Below are 17,911 nucleotides of genomic sequence, written 5' to 3'. Positions count from 1 at the left end.
ACACTTCATGGTACTTGACCTGTGACATTTTGTGGACGCTCAGTAAAAAAAAAAAAAAAAAAAAAAATGATCTCAGTGGAATTTGATATGTACATCCCCGCCTCTCAAACTGAACTAGTACACCCTAGCACTGTAATTTCCCATTAGTTTACTTCATGACTTATGAGCGAGAGGAAGTACTGGTAATATACAAAACTAACAAGGACTATTACTATAGTTCTATATCTTTGTTGAACAGTGAAACTGTTTTTTTTGGTTCATCAGATCTTCAAACTATTTACTATATCCTTCAAAGTGACAGCAAACCAAAATGAAGTTAACACTGCACTTTGAAATGAACACCACCTTACAAAAGTGGAAGAACATCTCCATCCAGGTGCAGTCAGCCCGCTGTGCTCCTGCTGCACAACGGCAACTGCAAACATGGTATCAGACTTCTGCTAGGCAGAAATGAGACACAAAGCCTTGTATTCCCCTAGCAGACACTCATCTCTTTTTCCTCAATCTTATCTGTGGCTTAGCAGATGACTCAGAGAACTACAGGGTTCAGCAAATACATTCATTTATCAGTCTGGGAGAGCCAGAAGAGGTCTTGCTGTCAACAGCGCACAGGATGGTTACAAAACAGTTTGTTCACATGAACTCAAGCACCTTCGTGAACGATGTTTCTCAGAGTTCTCAGCTTTCACTTGTGGCAGTTTGGAATCATATCAGACTTCATACATACAGCTCATTAAAGTAAGACGAGAGTAATAATACCTTGTGTCATGCAAACAATCACTTTTTGAAGGTACAGATCAAAGCGTAGGATCATCACACTAGGCAGATCTACACCATTCAGGTGTGAAACAAGCATAACTAATAGCTTGGTATTGAATGACAACTGACATCTGAAGATAGCTGCTGCTATATTATGCTTCAGAGCAGTGTAAAAATGTTTATTCCCATGTTTATTAAGCTCCTACCAGTTATCTGAAAAAATAAAGGTTTTTAAATCAGCTGAGTCACAATGAACTACAGTCTATCCAATTCTTTAAAGGACTACATTCATGAGGAACTTTACCTGCACAACCATTAGTTGGACAGGTTAACAAACCATAAAACTAACTGCCGTAAGTATATGAAAGTGAGTAAAGCCAGTGCAGTGTTTAGAAAGCAAACTTTTGTAATCCTCTGAATGCCTGCCTTTAAGCAAAAATGAAACTATCCAATTTCAAGGTTTTTTTCTAATAAAGGTAATGCAGAATAACTGAGTAATCTAGTCACTTCTTCCTGAAAGCGTTTTACTTTTTGAAACGATTATTTTTATATAAGTAAATGCTAAATCCAGTAAGAATTTCTGAGACTAATTTACCCCCTTCATAAAGGCATTCTGTGTGTTTGTATGGCAATACTGGCCTGATTCTGTGTCACGCTGAGCACATTCTGACACCCAACTCTCAGGTATTAGTAAACCACCAGACCTCTGGAGAATTTAGGCCATTATAAATGCAAAGCATTATTAAGTAAAGGCTCTTTTCTAATGAAAGCTTCTGTTATTAAGATCTGTATTCACACCTACTAAAAACGTTCAATGCAGTTTCAGTTTCTAGATCAGGAATGTCAATTTTAGCTATGTAATTTGCCTAAAGCTTTGTTTTAAAGACTTACATATAATATATTAATTTTGCTGGGTTTGTTCCAACAGATTACTTTTTATCTCAGGATTAAAACAGAATCAGCTATGATGGTCATTACATATCAGATTTCTGCCACCATTTTTCATATGTGATAACTCCTCCTCCAAGTTGCTCAGGTGAGATCAACAAAATAAGGTATCAACTTTCATGAAGATGGCAGAATCTGTGCCACAAAAAGCAGTTAGTCTGTACTATGTTGTGATGAAAAACTGCAAAATATGGAAACAAGAATTAAAAGCTGATATACTTCTTCATGGTCATCTGTATATATTCCTCTCTCTCTCTCTATATATATATATATATATGTATCATATGGTGATGGCTCAGTGATGCATTAGAGCAGAAATACTCCTGCTATTTCTCTCCAGTGCTATTAACATGTGTTCACCAAAAGTAAAGATTATTTTTAAAAATCACAATGTATACTGTATGGGTTTCTCAGAGAGAACTTGTCTCTACCTGAAAAAACTTATGAAATATGAAAGTAAACTTGTAAATACATACAATTTGATATTTCATGGCGTTCTGTATAGAGATATGTTATTTGACATAGCCACACAGACCTCTAATAATTTTCATATATCACTGAAGTAATTTTTAAAACAACTGAAACTTTCTGTAAAAGTTTCAATACTTCATTTACAGCAAGGTGATAAAAACTAACATTAAATGCATATGTAAAACTGCAGCCAACACAAAGCAGAAAAGATAGAAATTAGATTATTCACAAAAAAAGTCTTTGCTTTTCCTTTCTCCCTCCATCCCAACTGTTATGACTTTTAGTCACGGAGATTCCTGAATCTTTCCAGATGCAACAGATGGGCCTCATCTACAAACTCCATGAGGAACTGAGTTGCCAAAACCATTATAGCTAAAACTAATAAGGTCACCCATGAAGTCACATTCTTGCTGGTTATTGCCTAGTCACATTCAAATGCCTCAAACAGAAAAACTACACAGGTCATTTCATATCTTGAAGTTGATAATTTTAGTTGATTAAGCACTTCTTATAACCATGTTTTTCTCTATATGCTGAATTACACCCCTTTTTCTTATATATTACAAAGAGTACAGCATTACTATAAATATTCTCTGAAATAAAGTAGATTTTCAGACTCCAGAAAAAAAAAAAATGTTGAAATGCTATCCAGTTGAGTACAGTCCACTTCAGCTTGGATGAGGAAAACCGTATCATAAACTGGATTCTGAACCTCAGTAATCTATATAAAATACAACAGATGGAAATAAATTCCCTAATTGACACCCTATTCATATAATACCCTGTCAGAAGACCAATATTCTTGACTAGCTCTCGCCATTTCATGTCCTGACTACAGCAACAACGTCCATGTATCTGACCTTAACAGATGACATGTTGGATATGTAAGTATTTACCAAACCAGAACACAACTGTAAAATTATTTTCCTACCCAATCTCTTTGACTATGACACTTTTGGCTCTCTTTATTACATATAAGCTACTATTCATTTCACTACTCAGCAAATACTTCTAGTAACATTAAGCTGTGATGTGAAGCATGCCAAACAGAATTCTTCCTAAAAAAATTTCCTCATTCTAAAATTAGGAGAGAGCATAACAGAAATACTTATTACCCTTTCCTTTCTTTCCAAGTTAAGCGTTGCCTTTTTATGAATTCTGCCTGGGGCAAGATTGCATAGGTAGGACAATATTGCAGTAAAGCATCTGCATTTGATCAAGTCGAGAAGAAAAGCACAGCCTGGCACTTGCTGCCGTAGGGCAGTCATAACTTAAGATCCTCTGTTCTCTTGTCTGCACGTTGCTCCTTGCCAGTTCTTATGAAGCACAATATTCCTAAGATGTAGCAGTAACAGGCGGGGAAGGAAGGCTCTGAAAATCCTCCAGTCTGCAGCCAGTCAGTTGCTGGCAGAAGTGGCCAGGATCACCACCTAGTATATCAAGGATTTTCTGCCGCTTTCTATAAGCTCTGGAGGGTCCTGAGCTACCACAAAGCAGCACTGGAGCGAAATCCTATGTCTAGCAACAAGCATGTAAAGGCCTGACTTTTCCAACGTAGAGTCTGTTTCATACAGAGTGTGACACAGTGCTTTATTAGATATGTTGCCATTATGTATAAACCAATTCATGTAAGTCAAAAACCCTTCCGGCTATTGGACTTTCACCCACAAAACTGAGCCGGAATGACCTTCTTGGAATCTGAAAAGTTTAAAGGGTTTTTTTCTATATTACTTTCCAGTTTCATTCCCTTCTCTATTTCTGGATTCTGGCCAGAGCTGAAGCAGAAGTGCCAGAATACCATGAGATTGGTTATTCCTATTATTTCTGTATTCTTTCCAACCTTGAATCCCCAAGTTTGGAAAGAAAAGGCATTCTTTTAAGTTTTCTAACCCAATTGTGCAGACCAAGGCAACTTGAAGAATATCTGACTCTAGCTACTATTCTAAATTCAATTCTCAGAACTTCCAAACACTTGCTTTTACTCGCCCTCTTGTATCAACATTAAAATAATAAATATGAGGAAGATTATAAAGAAACACTTGTAGCAGCTTGTACCGCAGTAATTGCTGTACTTCATTTGAATAAAAAAAATAATAGAAAACTGAGTATTTTGTAGAAACTTAGGTATATAAGGAATATATTCTAGCAAATCAATAGGTAACTATTCTGAAGCCTACATATATATTTTGGATTAACATCTTTACCTGTTTCAAAATAAAGAATATCCTGTAACTGCAGAAAATAATTCAAAAATGCTTTTGATATTTATTACCAATGTCGGGAATAACGATTTCTTACTTGTACATAATGACTTAAGGGATGTATTTGCCAAATTTTGAAGAGGTTTTTAAGGTTCAATTCTAAATCATGTTACCACAGGAATATTTGTTCATGATTTTATTACATGTTTCAACAAAACTCCTCAGTATTTTATTTTTTTCCTCACAGCCTAGGACAATATTTAATATGAAAAACAGATGCTGGAGCAGAATATGAGTTATATCAAATGCAAAATTCAATTTTCAGCATTATAACCAATGACAGCTTGAAATACAAATGGTCATCAATGCTTACAAACAGATCAAATGTTTGTGATCAAATACTGTTATAATACCACAAGTGATGATCCACTCAAAAGTATGAAGAGGATTCAAAATGAGGAAGCAATTTACCTGTTACCATTAATAAGAGTTATTTTAAGTGCTTCATATGTGAAGAAACAGGCTGTAACAATGTAGTAATAGATATTCAAATATTTTCTCAAAAATCAAGATTTTAGTTTTTCACATTTCTATGCTACTTTAGAAGATGAGCTTAAAGCATTAAAAAACGTTTATTATTCATTAAAAGCTGGAGACTGACTTTTCATTGTAGAAGTAATTTTTCCTTCAATTTCTGATTTTAATTAAGATAAAATGTTTTAAATGAGGGACTAGTACTGCTTTTTAGCATGTACAAACTAAATATTATTTTTACTGCTAATACCAACTGCACTTTTAGTCACCTTGCTTGTCCATAAATTCAATGATATGACAGCCTGCCACTACGATAAATATCAAATAATATCCTGAATAGTAGGTTTGGATATTTCTTGGGATTTTTAATATCATTCCCTTTCCCACCTGTCACTCCAAAACGTGGGAACAGAAGGTAAAGTAAAGCTGTTTCTTCCACAAGGATGAGGATTCTGCATACTGGACATGGAAAGCACCACTCTGCAGATTAGGAAAGAAAGCTGGAAGGTACTGACATTATCATCTGGCTGCAAGGGCAAGCAAGAGAAAGGGGGAAATGAGAGTGTAGTTGGCCCTGCCAGGAGTAGTTTTTCTTACTGGCTGTGAATATTCGAGATATCTAAGCCAAAAGGAAGAAGAGTGCAGCTGTTGGCAATGATCTATCACAATTAAAGACACAGCCAATAAACAATTAATCATGTACAATTTTGCCAAGAAAAACAATACTTTATAATATATTAAAGGTAAGAAGCTATTGCTGCGTAAAGTACAAAAAACTAGAATTGATGTATAGAGTACTGAGAGACCTTCTGCAAACTGCATGATGGATTTAGCTTTATAATTACATGATTGTTCATGACAGCTTCTTCTAGGATGAATGTATTCACAGCAGAATTACAAGGCCAGAGCTCCTGTGCTGAAAGGACCATAGATATCCAACACATACATAATATCCATAAACAAAAATGGACCACAGATGCTTGGCCAAATTCCATTCCTCTAGCAACACACAACCCCTCTCTAACCCTGCCCCACTCCCAGCCCCCCTTCCTCGGGAAAAAAAAACATTTTGAGTAAAGCAAACTCAAACGGAACCTGAGGCTTTACTGGGATGGGGAGCTCCTGTTTGTAGGCGATTTACAGATTGCTTCCACTGAGCAACAGAGAAGAAAAATGGGCTACTGCTAGAATACTACAATCAGACACCAAGAAAAAAAAGATTTTACAATGAAGTCTATAGCCTGGAACTCTGTGGATAAAAGAAACAGGAATATTGCTCAACATATGACCAAACTGCATGCACCACTGTATTACCCAGAAATGACTTAAGTATTATATACCACCAGAGAAGAGCCAAAATCATCTCCTTGTACCTTAATGGTTGTAATTCATCAGTCCAATGTTCAAGAGACTGCAGTTCAAACATACACCACAGTAAGACCAAGACTGCAAATGTTAGGAACACAGTTCATAGTCAAAAAAATTAGACTCATACGAAAGCCTCGGTCCAGAGCCTTGAATAGTCAAACACAAGAGAAGGGCTTAAAACTGAATGCTGTGGACTTTCAGTACTTAGAATAAAACTCAGAATAAATAAAAGATGGCTAAAAACACACTTGGCAACACAATACCCTGGACATCAAGAGAGAAGACTTTGGCCTCTTCAGGGATCTGCTGCTTGGCAGAGTAGCATGGGATAAAGCCCTGGAAGGAAGAGGGCCCCAAGAAAGATGGTTAATATTCAAGGATCACCTCCTCCAAGCTCAGGAGTGATGCATCCCAACAGAGATGAAGCTAGGAAAAAAAGCCAGGAGGCATGCATGGATGAACAAATCACTTTCAGACAAACTCAAAACACAAAAAATGAAGCCTAGAGAGGGTGGCAGCAAGGACAGGTAGCCTGGGAGAAATACAGGCAGTCAGAGATCAGGTTAGGAAAGCTAAAGCCCTGATAGAATTAAATCTACCCAGAGATGTTCAAGAGTCACAAAAAAAAAGATTCTATAGGTACATGGAGAAAGCTGAGGTACTCAGTGACTTTTTTGCTTCAGTCTTCAACAGCAAGTGCTTCAGCCACACCACCCAAGATGCAGAAGGCAAAGGCGGGGACTATGAAAATGAAGAATCCCCACTGTGAGGGAATCATAGAATGGTCTGGGTTGGAAGGGACGTTAAAGATCATCTAGTTCCATCCTCCCTGCCCCCACCTTCCACTAGCCCAGGTTGCCCAAAGCCCCGTCCAACCTGGCCTTTGAACACTACCAGGGAGGGGGCAGCCACAGCTCCTCTGTGCCAGTGTCTCACCACCCTCACAGGGATGAATTTCTTCTTTAGATCTAATCTAAATCTACTCTCTTTCTGTTTTAAACTGTTACATGTAGTCCTATCCCTACACTCCCCAATAAAGTGTCCCTCCCATCTTTCCTGTAGACCCTCTTTAAGTACTGGAAGGCTGCTATAAGGTCTTCCCATAGAAACATTCCCTTATCTCTTTCCCTCAGTAATTTCCTTCATAAGAAATAATGGAAGCAGCACACAACTTTGAAAAAGCAGCTCGATTTCTTAAAGAAAAACAACCCCTTGTCCCTGAAAAGCTTTTTAGAAATTCAAACTCATATGAACATCAGCTTTGCTTTTGTGTTGTGCTAGCTATAAACCTTATGTGGCTGGAACAGAACTTGTACCAGCACAACTCTTTCTCAGACAGCCTCTCACCACATCCTGGCAAAAGAGCAATCCTGCCAGTGTAACAGTGTCTGTACCAGGGGAACTTGCCAGCAGTTATGCACATTGTAAATCAGACCCCACTACAATCTAGACAGACCTATGCCAGAAAAGGCTTGCACTGCAACCCCAGCCAACTTGACAACCCACACTACAGAGTAAGCTTTAGTCACTGACTGTTTTTCTTCAAAAGGAATGTGGGTGGGCTCAACCAACCATGTCTTTCTATAAATCCTCACATTTTAACGCTGTCAGTCGTCAGACAACAACCACCTTTTTGCTCCATCATGGGATTATATTTTCGTTTGATCTAAATATGCCTCTAAGAAGTTCTTTGTTTCATTTATATCATGACAATAGACTAAGTTTTCTTCCCCGATGAAAAAAGCACATTTTTCACATACACAAACAAAGGTTCATTAACATTCCTCCATTCTGCTTTGGAATACGTAAAATTCTAGCATGCACCTTATACAAATTAACCAAACTCCTGCCAAGTTACCTATTTCATATATTTTTAGAAGTATTTTTTACTTATTAGAAACATTCATAGACTACATGGAATTACATGATTTATACTGTGTAAGTATCTTCAAACCATGGTATTTAAATGACAGGAGATACAAACAAGAGCTAGGACAATGGTTCAAAGGAAGCAAGCTATAAGGATTACTGGTGCGTATTTCTCAATGGACAGAAAAAAGGGAAAGCAAAGGAGCAGAAAAATGAGTAATCTAGGAGCTACAGGTGGAAGCAAGCATTTACAAGGCTCTGCAGAGACAACTCAGTCTAATGAAGTCACCATGTGTTGTCCTATGGCTTTCAGCAGGGACCTTTTTAGTGACCGTTTTTGTGTCAAAAACCCTTTGTGTCACACAGGCTTTGAAGCAGCAAAACAATTAGTCATAACTTCAAACGTACTAACTGATTCCAGTGAAGTCAATGAAATCAAATTGCAAATATTGTTTACATCTTTTGCTGAACTGAAAGTAATATGAATATTAATAGAGGGGACAGGAAATCAATAGCATAGAAAACAACAACGCAAAAAGAAGGTAAAGCTGTAAGTTTGATGGAATGAGACATACATTTAAGCAGAGAGAGAAAGTACAGACAGAACACTGTTACTGCACTAAAAATAATGGTGAAATGATGGAGAGTGATAGCACTCCAACTTTCAGAAACATAATGAAGGAAAGATGACTTTTAGCCCGAAGACTACCCCACTAAGACAATTCTGCCATGTGCATGAATGAATTTATTTATAAGAGACTGGACAAAAGAAAAGTTAAAAAGAAAGTAAAAAAAATGTGAATAGAACTTAATTTGCTTTCACATGATAACCACCATTTCAAAATCAATAGATTTTTGATTTAAGAGAAACCTACATCCTTTTCAGCTGGAGACTAATAAATACCTAAATGAAGAAAACCCAAAAAGCTGAGAAGAAATGAAGCTGTCATACAATCTTTGAAATAACTTCATGCTTTTTCATTTTTAGTACCTTCATTCATAACAAAACGTTTTTCTCTGTGACTTTCACCAAATATATCGCATTTACAAGTGAATTCCTCTTAGTGATGATCTAATACCAGATGTCAGCTCTTGCGCAATGTATGCTGTATTTAAACACAATATAAGCTTAATTCCAGAACAATGAAAAACTGCTCTAATACGTCGTCTACTTTTATCTCTGAAAATGTTTGTAGAATTGCAGAACCTACAGATGCTATAGCAAAGGGAAAAAACCTAGAATATAATAGTTTCTTTTTATATATGGCAAGATCAACTACTAGCAACAGTCTGGTCCAGAGAAACTAGTGTCAGTGATCATTCAGTACAGATTTTAACTCTTTGCTTACAGTCAAATAAAGTAACAAAAATCATTACTGTATGAAGACATCACTTAAATCAGTTTCTAAAGTCTTAAGGAGATACTTAAACCTTACCTTCTGTGAAACCAATATGATCAAAATAAAGATATTTCAAGGCCTTCTGTAATTTCTCAAGTAATAATAAAGAAATTCTATGATCATATTACAATTTTTAAAAAGCTTTTTTCCTAGGCAGCTACCTATTATACTTAACAGGCTTAACACAAAATGAGTCAAAGATCAAGAGTAAGTTATTTGAGGTGTCAAGTGCATAAGGTTAAAGGTGAAATTTTATTAGGTCAAAGGTGATATAAATAAAATCTTTTATGTCAAAGAAGAAGGGTCACAGACAAGATGTATATAATCTGAAGACATCACAGATGACAAGTAATAACTTTAAGTAGCACAAGTGTGTTCTCACTAGAGATACCTTCACTGACTACAAAAATTGAAAACAGCAATGTGTAAGTAACTATGAATATTACAATACTTCCAATATACAAATTCTATATAATACTTTGGACATTTTTTCTTAAGTATTTCAAAACTCAACTTGTTACTGGATGCTTTAGTTGTGGGGGAGGCGAAGTTTGGCATTAACTATGCCTGCTGAATAGAGAGGTACACAAAGCAGATTGCTCTGATAAGCAAAATTGCTTTTCTACTTTACAGTGACCATATCTCTAGCACATATATCTTATTACTGCTCTTTGGAATAAAAAACAAACAAGACAAAACAGAGAGGCCCTCAGGCCAAGGAAATTTCAGATTAAAACAGTATAGTTCAGAACTGTATACTCAGACTAATTAAAATACAGCTATAGATAATATATTAAAAATCTATCAATGGAAGTATCCATATGTTGCCAGTATGCCAAATACTATGCACCATATTGATTAAGGATATTTAAATCTGCTATTTTAATCATCAAGTTGTTCGTCCAGTTAAATCTGTTCTCTCCTTTTGCTCCTGCACTAAGAACACATTCAAGGAATCCCATACATTTAACCTTAATCTTGGTCTTAAATTCACGTTGAAATGTTTTGCCGAAAAACACTGGATTGAAGTGTATGATGCTGGACACCACAAAACACAAGATATCTGTGCCCTCTAGTGGAACTTCTTTTTCATCAACTGGGCACAAATGCAGCTGTTATAATGTGGTCCCTTTTTCTGGAAGCTGGAATTGTTAAGCTATCAAATCAGATACTGTGAATACCATATAACACCCAGTCAAAAGAAAATCTGTTTCATTGTTTTCCTCCATGTTCATCTGAGACAGTTGCCCAGCAAGAATCAGTTCAGTTACCAGTGGCTAGACAGATACAGGAAAATTTCAGTATTATAGATTGCTCACACTTTGGTATGTGTACAAAAATGAAAGATTCTGGGAAATCTCACAGCTTGTATTCCTAGGAAAACAGATGCAGTATGCAGCCTTCTTCCATGTATTTAATTAGGTAAGCCTGGCATCTAAAACCAAATCCAAAGCCACACAGCTCCCACTAACCACTGTAAAAGAGGAAAAAGGAAACTGAAAAGATTATGTACTGTTGTTACAGTTAGGAAGGGGTAGGGCAAACTGCAACTCAGCAAAAATTTATTTCTCCAGACTACTTATCTCTCCAATTGTTTTTTCTGTTTTTCCAGTGATAACCACACCTCTGTGGATTTCAGTACCTCAGAGACTTAACTCTCCAAAGCTTTTTAAAAAGGAAAAGATGTTACTACTGGATGTAAGAAGCAGTAAACAAAGAAAAGATTTCAACAAATAAAAATAGTAACAAGAATTGCAAAGGCAAGAAGACAGCCAAAAATTAGAAGTACTGAGCAGCGTCATTTGAATCAGCTTGGCTGGAAACATTTCCAAACAGAATGAAGTTAAATCTGAATCAGCTCTAGAGAATTGACTTCTACAGTATTTCTCCCTAACATCTGACAGGCATAATACATGGGCATTCAGAAATTTTTTGGATGACAGGACGCAAAGTCTGACTGTTACAATTTGTCTCATAGAAAGGGCTTTGACTTTAATACTGTAGTTCAATTCAGGCAGCAGCAATGAGAAATTAAATCAGACAACCATTCAGAAGTCTTTTATTCAGAGCAGCATAGCTTCTCGATTTAGTATAAAATGTCCTCAGTGATTCCCAAAAATCACCTAAGTGCCAATTCTTCTTCTAAAGAAACTACTGAAAAACTAATTATTGTTCTTTCTAGCAAAGCTATACTTGCAAAGCATTTCTAATCTGACATTTTAAAGTAATTTAGCACTATGATTTTCAACATTATTGACCTTGATGCACAGGACAGCACATCTGATAGGACTTTTTTAGGTTAAGATATCTTAAGCAACAGGAAGGAACAACAACAAAAAAAAAAGGCAAAATGCAAACACCTGCAACACATGAGATTTTTTACAATGGAAAGATAAATATACTGCGATACAAAACACCTTTGGATTAATAGAAAAGCAACGTCACACTTTACACACTATCTATTTCAAATGGCAATTGCCTGAAGTCTTTAAATCCACTGTTTCTTTTGTTCCTTTTCATAGGTAGTCTATATTCAAAAAGGCACTATTATTCCCATGATAACACAAATATTCCTGTTAATTGCTTTATAAGAATTTTCAAGACTTTCTTAGGGCACTCACCTAGATGGCATTTAAGACTAAAATTAATGTAGAAAAAAATACAACACAACTTACCACTTCTTCATCTGAAAGCTCTCGTCCTTGTATACTACTGTTTTCTCTCACAGCTTGTTGGTGTTTCTTCCCTTTAATGTGGCTAAAAAGGTATACTTCTGATGAAATCTGTAATCATAATGATTTAATAGTCATTTTTTTCCTCAATAATTCTGTAATCTATAAATAACAGCATTTTAAATATATGCCGATTTGTCATAATGTTCAGAATTTCAAGCACAGTACTTTATTCCTCAACCTCATTTACATAAACATCTTTTATGCAGGACTTAAGAGCAAATTACATAATTTGCTAGTCAGCAGTATAATAAGAGATTAAAAACATCTTGGCTTCTCATCTCATCTTCAATCTAACTCCATATATTGGACTTTCATTCTGAAATGCATGATCAGTGAATATACAAGACTCTGGTCTGCTGAACCTGAGTTTGTGTTCCAGCACTGCCTGAAGTGATCCCGTGCAATCTTGTTTAATTCAGCAGTTAAAGAGAAATAATGCTTAGTACAATATGAGGGTGTATTCAATAATGCAATTCAATAAACCCAGTTTGCAACAAGAACAGATCTCCCTGCTTCCTAGTCAGTGACTGTATGGCTTCCTCTTCTGCACCATTCTTGGGACATACGGAACAGCAAACACAGAAGAGAGACCCTGCTGAGACTGGAGCTCCACCTGGCAAAATACCTGGCTTCCAACAGTGACCAAAAAATAAGATACCTAAAGAAAAGAAGAGACAAAGCAAACACCGATTCTCCCCTTCAACACTTTTAAGCCTCCAACCAAATTCAGTTCAAGAACTTCTTGAGCTTGATGCGGTTTCTCTGTATCTAGTAACCTTCAGTGAATTTCAACCCAGTGAAACTTGTCCAGTCTTCCTCTGAACTTGTAACAAGGGGTTCACAGCTCAACTACCTACTATGTAAAGAAGCACATTCTTTACGTTGCTTTAAATCTAGCTTTTAACCACTTCAATTTGATGCTCCCAAGTGACTACTTTTCTTAGCAGAGACAGACAATAACTGAGTACTGTCCACACTCTCCGTGCTACCTACAACTCTACAGTTCTTTCAAATCTTCTCTAAACCACCTGACAGAAGAATCAAAAATTCAGTGCACTTTACAAGAGCAAAGCAGAGACACAGTAGATGTGCAGTACTCTTATCTGTGAGCAAGACATAATTTACAGCTTCAGGGCCTGGGTTGGCCTTGCAATTCTGACAGTATTCCCCTCTATCCAACTTACCATTACATTGCATAACGAGCACTGTTTTTTTCGTTCATATGGTGTAAGCTTTGGTGCATAATCAGTATTAGCATGTCTTCCACTACTTAATTCAGCTGCTTTCTCTTTTCTTTGTTCAATTTGTTCCATGTGCCTTCTAATACTTTCATCATGCTGAATGGGAAATTAATCAGAGTAACAAAGTAAAAATACATCTTAATTACAGCAAATGGAATTAAACTTTGCAAAGAAGTACTGGGAATTACAAAATACTGTAGTTAGGATGAACTTCCCTTAAATTGAAACTATTTTTTGCTTCTGAAAGGCATTAGAAGTCACCACATATCGTAGACATTTTAATATTATGGCATGATTTAATAATCAATTAACAATCAATTATCAATTGCAAACCTTTCTGTATATCTTTTTGTTAACAACTCAGTTTTGGTTTTGTTCTTAATGAAACACTCCAGTACAGAATACAAGTTCAACTTTCAGTTCTACAAACACAATACTTATGTAGTGCTGTTTTCACTGAGAGATATTAAATCATAAAGTACAAATTGAAGTAAATTATTTGTTATTTTTCTGCAGTAGCAGAGACAGTTCATTGGATTCTTTCAGAGGATTTTCATACCTAATCCTCATGAGAATGGAACAAACTCTCAGAGGCTGGGATATGAGCCTGTATTTAATAATAAAACTGCATTTTACAGTACAAGTAAACATAGCTATGGTGCTTCAGATTGGGATCAGAGCAAAGAATAGCAATGAAATGAAAAATAATTTGTACATATACATAAGCCATCCTAGAATAAAAATCTACATAATTTATCATTGATTGAAATTTTAATACATAGTTCCACCTCAACCCTTAAAAATATCGTTTATCATTTTAGAATTCTTTACATCTCTTGAAAAATAGTGGATATCTCTTTAAAACTTCTGATACTTTGGTTCTCCACTGTCCAGTCAATTCAGCTGAACACATCAACTACAAGGGGCTTGATCCTTATGCCTGTTTTATGAAATAACTGGAATCCTTCATGAAACAAAAGGAAATAGCATGCCGCATTTGACAGCATCAATTTCAATACCTTTAGAAAGCACCTTGTGTGCCTTTTTGGTGAACTGTTTTCACTAAACAGTGTGAGAGTTTTTACATATTGATTTTTCTCACTATTTAATTCAAAATTATTTTGACTTCTCTTGGAAAATACAGATTTATTCGTCTCATGTTCAAAGCTTTGAAATTAGTGAATTCCACAGAGCTTAGTCCTGTTCTTTCCAAACTACACAGTGTATGTTATACACCAAAGCCCTCTTCTTAATGTAAAAGTCTAAATAAAAATCTCTTGTAAAGTTATATAATTCAGGACACCACACAGTGCACTGTAAGATCTTCACCAAATAAAAAAATACATACAGAAAATAATTTTGCAGAAATTTTATACTGTTTATCTATTTTTCAACTAAAGAATCATTTTATACCTTCAGTTGTATCTTCTTCTGTAGTTCTTCCATGGCCTCTTGCTGAGCTGCAGTAAGAGCTGCCAACCTCTCTTCTCGATCTCTAATCAAAAGATAGTAAATATAGGGAAAACCTGTAATAATGTAAAGCATGCATAATACTGCCTAATTTATGTTTAAAATTGAGAACAAGCACCCCAAAAAATGAAGCTGAAGATGGGAGTAGAAAAGAAAGACAAGAACAAGCAAATTAGTTAACAGATAAGTTAACAGAGAATATAGATAGTTTAATTTTGATGATTTAAAGGCAGACACTTGAACGTCCGTAGTGGAACCTGGGTCGTACTTCAGTCCAAACCAGAGCAATGACAGTCAATACAATGCTACCAAATAGTCATACTCTGCCACCATTAATGTTCTTCAAACAATGGCTGTAGTCAGTGAACCAAAGGGGAGGAGTACAATGGGAAATGAAAATAAAACCATACAGCAGCGAGGGCAGCGCATTCTATGAATGATCAGTGGAAGTCTGAATATATAAACTTACAGATAAAACTTTGACCAACATCAAACGATATAGTCATGAGTGATAAATTGATGCTCTAGGATATTGCAATTTTAAACGTTCAAGATACCAAAAGACAGAAAAAGATCAGGCATTTATCTTATTGCTACCTTCTGTACCTAACTGCAGCCAGAACCCGTTTTGCTCACTGAACCTGTCTGCCCTACACCCCTCTTCCAAAAACTGAATAATGCCTAAAACTCAAGTTGTCCTCTTCACTTTTAGCAACTCTAAATAAACTCCCCTCCTCAGCAAAGTGCCAAAGCACAGCTGTCATGCAAATGGGTGTCAGTAGGAGCCTGTGAACCCTCTAAGCGTCACCCAACTGAAAAGACTAAGATAATTTTTTTTCTGAAAGAAGAACAAGAAAAACAGTAATTTGACCTGTTAGTGTAATTATTTAGCAGAAACTTGTAGCTAACAGTTTCATCAAGAACAACTTACTAGTGATCAGTAAGCCAAGGGAGCTATTAAACCCTAAAGGAAGAACATCAGCTACTCATCCTGTTTGTACAAAAAGAATTGGGATAGGAGAGAAACTCCTAGAAGTCTGGCAGCTGTGAAGATGTAACAAAAGCTCTGAGTAACACTGAGCAATGAAGAAGTCGTTCAAAGCCATTAGCCATCTTTTTAAAAGGCATTCTAAAATTGAAGTAGTTGGAGTGATTAAACTAAAAAGGATAACAAAGAATATTATCCAAACTGCAGTGTTTTTTGTGTGGATTTCTGTTTCTTTTTTTTAAAACAGAAATCTCATAGAAAAAACAAAGCCATTTCAGTAAAAGTAGAAGGCTCAGATAAAATACCCTTTTTAAACAAAAAGCCACAGAAAATATATAAGCAGATAGGAAAGAAGACGGGTAAGAAAGCAAGTCTAACGATAAACACTACATACAACTGTTCTTTCAGAAAGTATAAATGAACTCTTCCAATCACCACAGGCGTGGAGGGTGGGTGAGGAAGAGATGATGGATGAGAAGCATTAGGTAGTTTGTGTGCTATCTCCCCTGAGGTATATAAAGGCAGACTGAACCACAGTCTTCATTTTTGTTTGAAAGAGCTCCTGATTCGCACCATGAGCTGAAACAAAACACAACTAACACAAGACCCAGACCCAAAGCTTATTTTAACTATTTCTTTCAGTATGCTTTGTAAAATATTTGTTTAATCCTACCAACTATGATAAATTAAAGACATTGCATACTCTGGATTAGTAACATTTGAAACAAAATTCTAACGTTTCAATTTATAGAGCATCAACATTATTCCTGTGCAAGTCCTTCCGAAAAGCATGCTTTTTACATGATTAGGTTACATTATACAGTTTTATGATTTCTATTGACAAGAACAAAATTTTCCATATTATGGATTTCAACTCTCTGGAATATAAAATACTCTGAAATTACATCTAAAACCTTACTGGAATCAAATTAATGTACCATAAGGTCAGAGGGGCTTTTAAAGTCAGTTTTAAGTACACTATTCCTTTCATACAGATGCTTTAATCACCACCAGATGCACATGGTAAAGCTTACACTGAAGAAACTTTAAGATGATATTCCAGAAATTACTCATTCCAGCAGTATTAAATCTTCAGGATAAGAGTCAAATTTTAGGAGCAGGAAAAAACCCCAACAAAACAAAACACCAAATGATAGCCTAACGTTCTACCGAAGCATGCCAAAGTCCAAGTTCAAGACAGAAGTAACAGTACAGTCAGCTTCCTGTCAAGCTCATCTCTTCCTTAACTTCTAAAGCAGGACACTTTGAATCCTCCTCTAATTCTAATATGTTAGAGAAACCTCAGAACTTTTATAAAGGAGATGCAATGACTCTGAGGTCATTCTGACATAACAGAATCACCAGATTGTAGGGCACCACACATACCTTCTTCCCTACGCTTTCCCAAAATTATAAAAAAAAAAAAAATTTATAATCAGCATCTGGCAAAGAAAAACCAATTCAAGCACAATTCTGCAATATCAAGTACAAAGGATTTGAAAACTGAATGTTACAGAACCAAATACAGAGGGAATTTGCTGAAACACAGTACTAACAGAAGGCAAATGGAAATTGTGGCTCTTCATATGTCATAATGAAATAAAGCAGGTGCAACAAAGAAAAATGGCAGGTTTAAAACTGATTAAACAGAGAGACCAAAGACTTACATGCCTTGAGTCTTTAGAAGTTCTAACTGTAGAAGACCTCAAAAGGCAAAGATGTCAATGGGACAATTATCTCACATTTGTGTACTGTGACGGTTTCCTCAAATTTCAGAAAGATGTGGAAGTCTTACATATGCAGTGTCTATCTTCCCAAAATAGCATATCCAAACCTCTCCCTGTTAGACTTAATCTCCTTCAAGTGTCTATGAATGAGAATAAAATACTGAAGGATCCCTTCCAATTCACTCTATCTCATTGTGGCT

At 35.9% G+C, this 17,911-nt stretch overlaps 1 protein-coding gene across 2 annotated transcripts in view; it reads right to left on the bottom strand.

The window, feature by feature from the left end:
* SCAPER (S-phase cyclin A associated protein in the ER) overlaps positions 1-17,911 on the bottom strand; it is a 167,449-nt gene that overhangs the window by 91,356 nt on the left and 58,182 nt on the right. For both annotated transcript variants that reach the window (XM_026856249.1, XM_026856250.1), the window contains exons 18-20: positions 14,940-15,021; positions 13,470-13,622; positions 12,226-12,333 (exon numbers count right to left, since the gene is read on the bottom strand). In XM_026856249.1, coding sequence (XP_026712050.1) covers positions 12,226-12,333; positions 13,470-13,622; positions 14,940-15,021 — 343 coding nt within the window. The remainder of the gene's footprint in view (positions 1-12,225; positions 12,334-13,469; positions 13,623-14,939; positions 15,022-17,911) is intronic.

The sequence above is a fragment of the Athene cunicularia genome (assembly GCF_003259725.1).
Source record: "Athene cunicularia isolate RWA chromosome 10 unlocalized genomic scaffold, athCun1 chr10_part1, whole genome shotgun sequence".
Classification (NCBI taxonomy): domain Eukaryota; kingdom Metazoa; phylum Chordata; class Aves; order Strigiformes; family Strigidae; genus Athene; species Athene cunicularia.
This window is presented reverse-complemented; position numbering and strand designations above follow the sequence as displayed.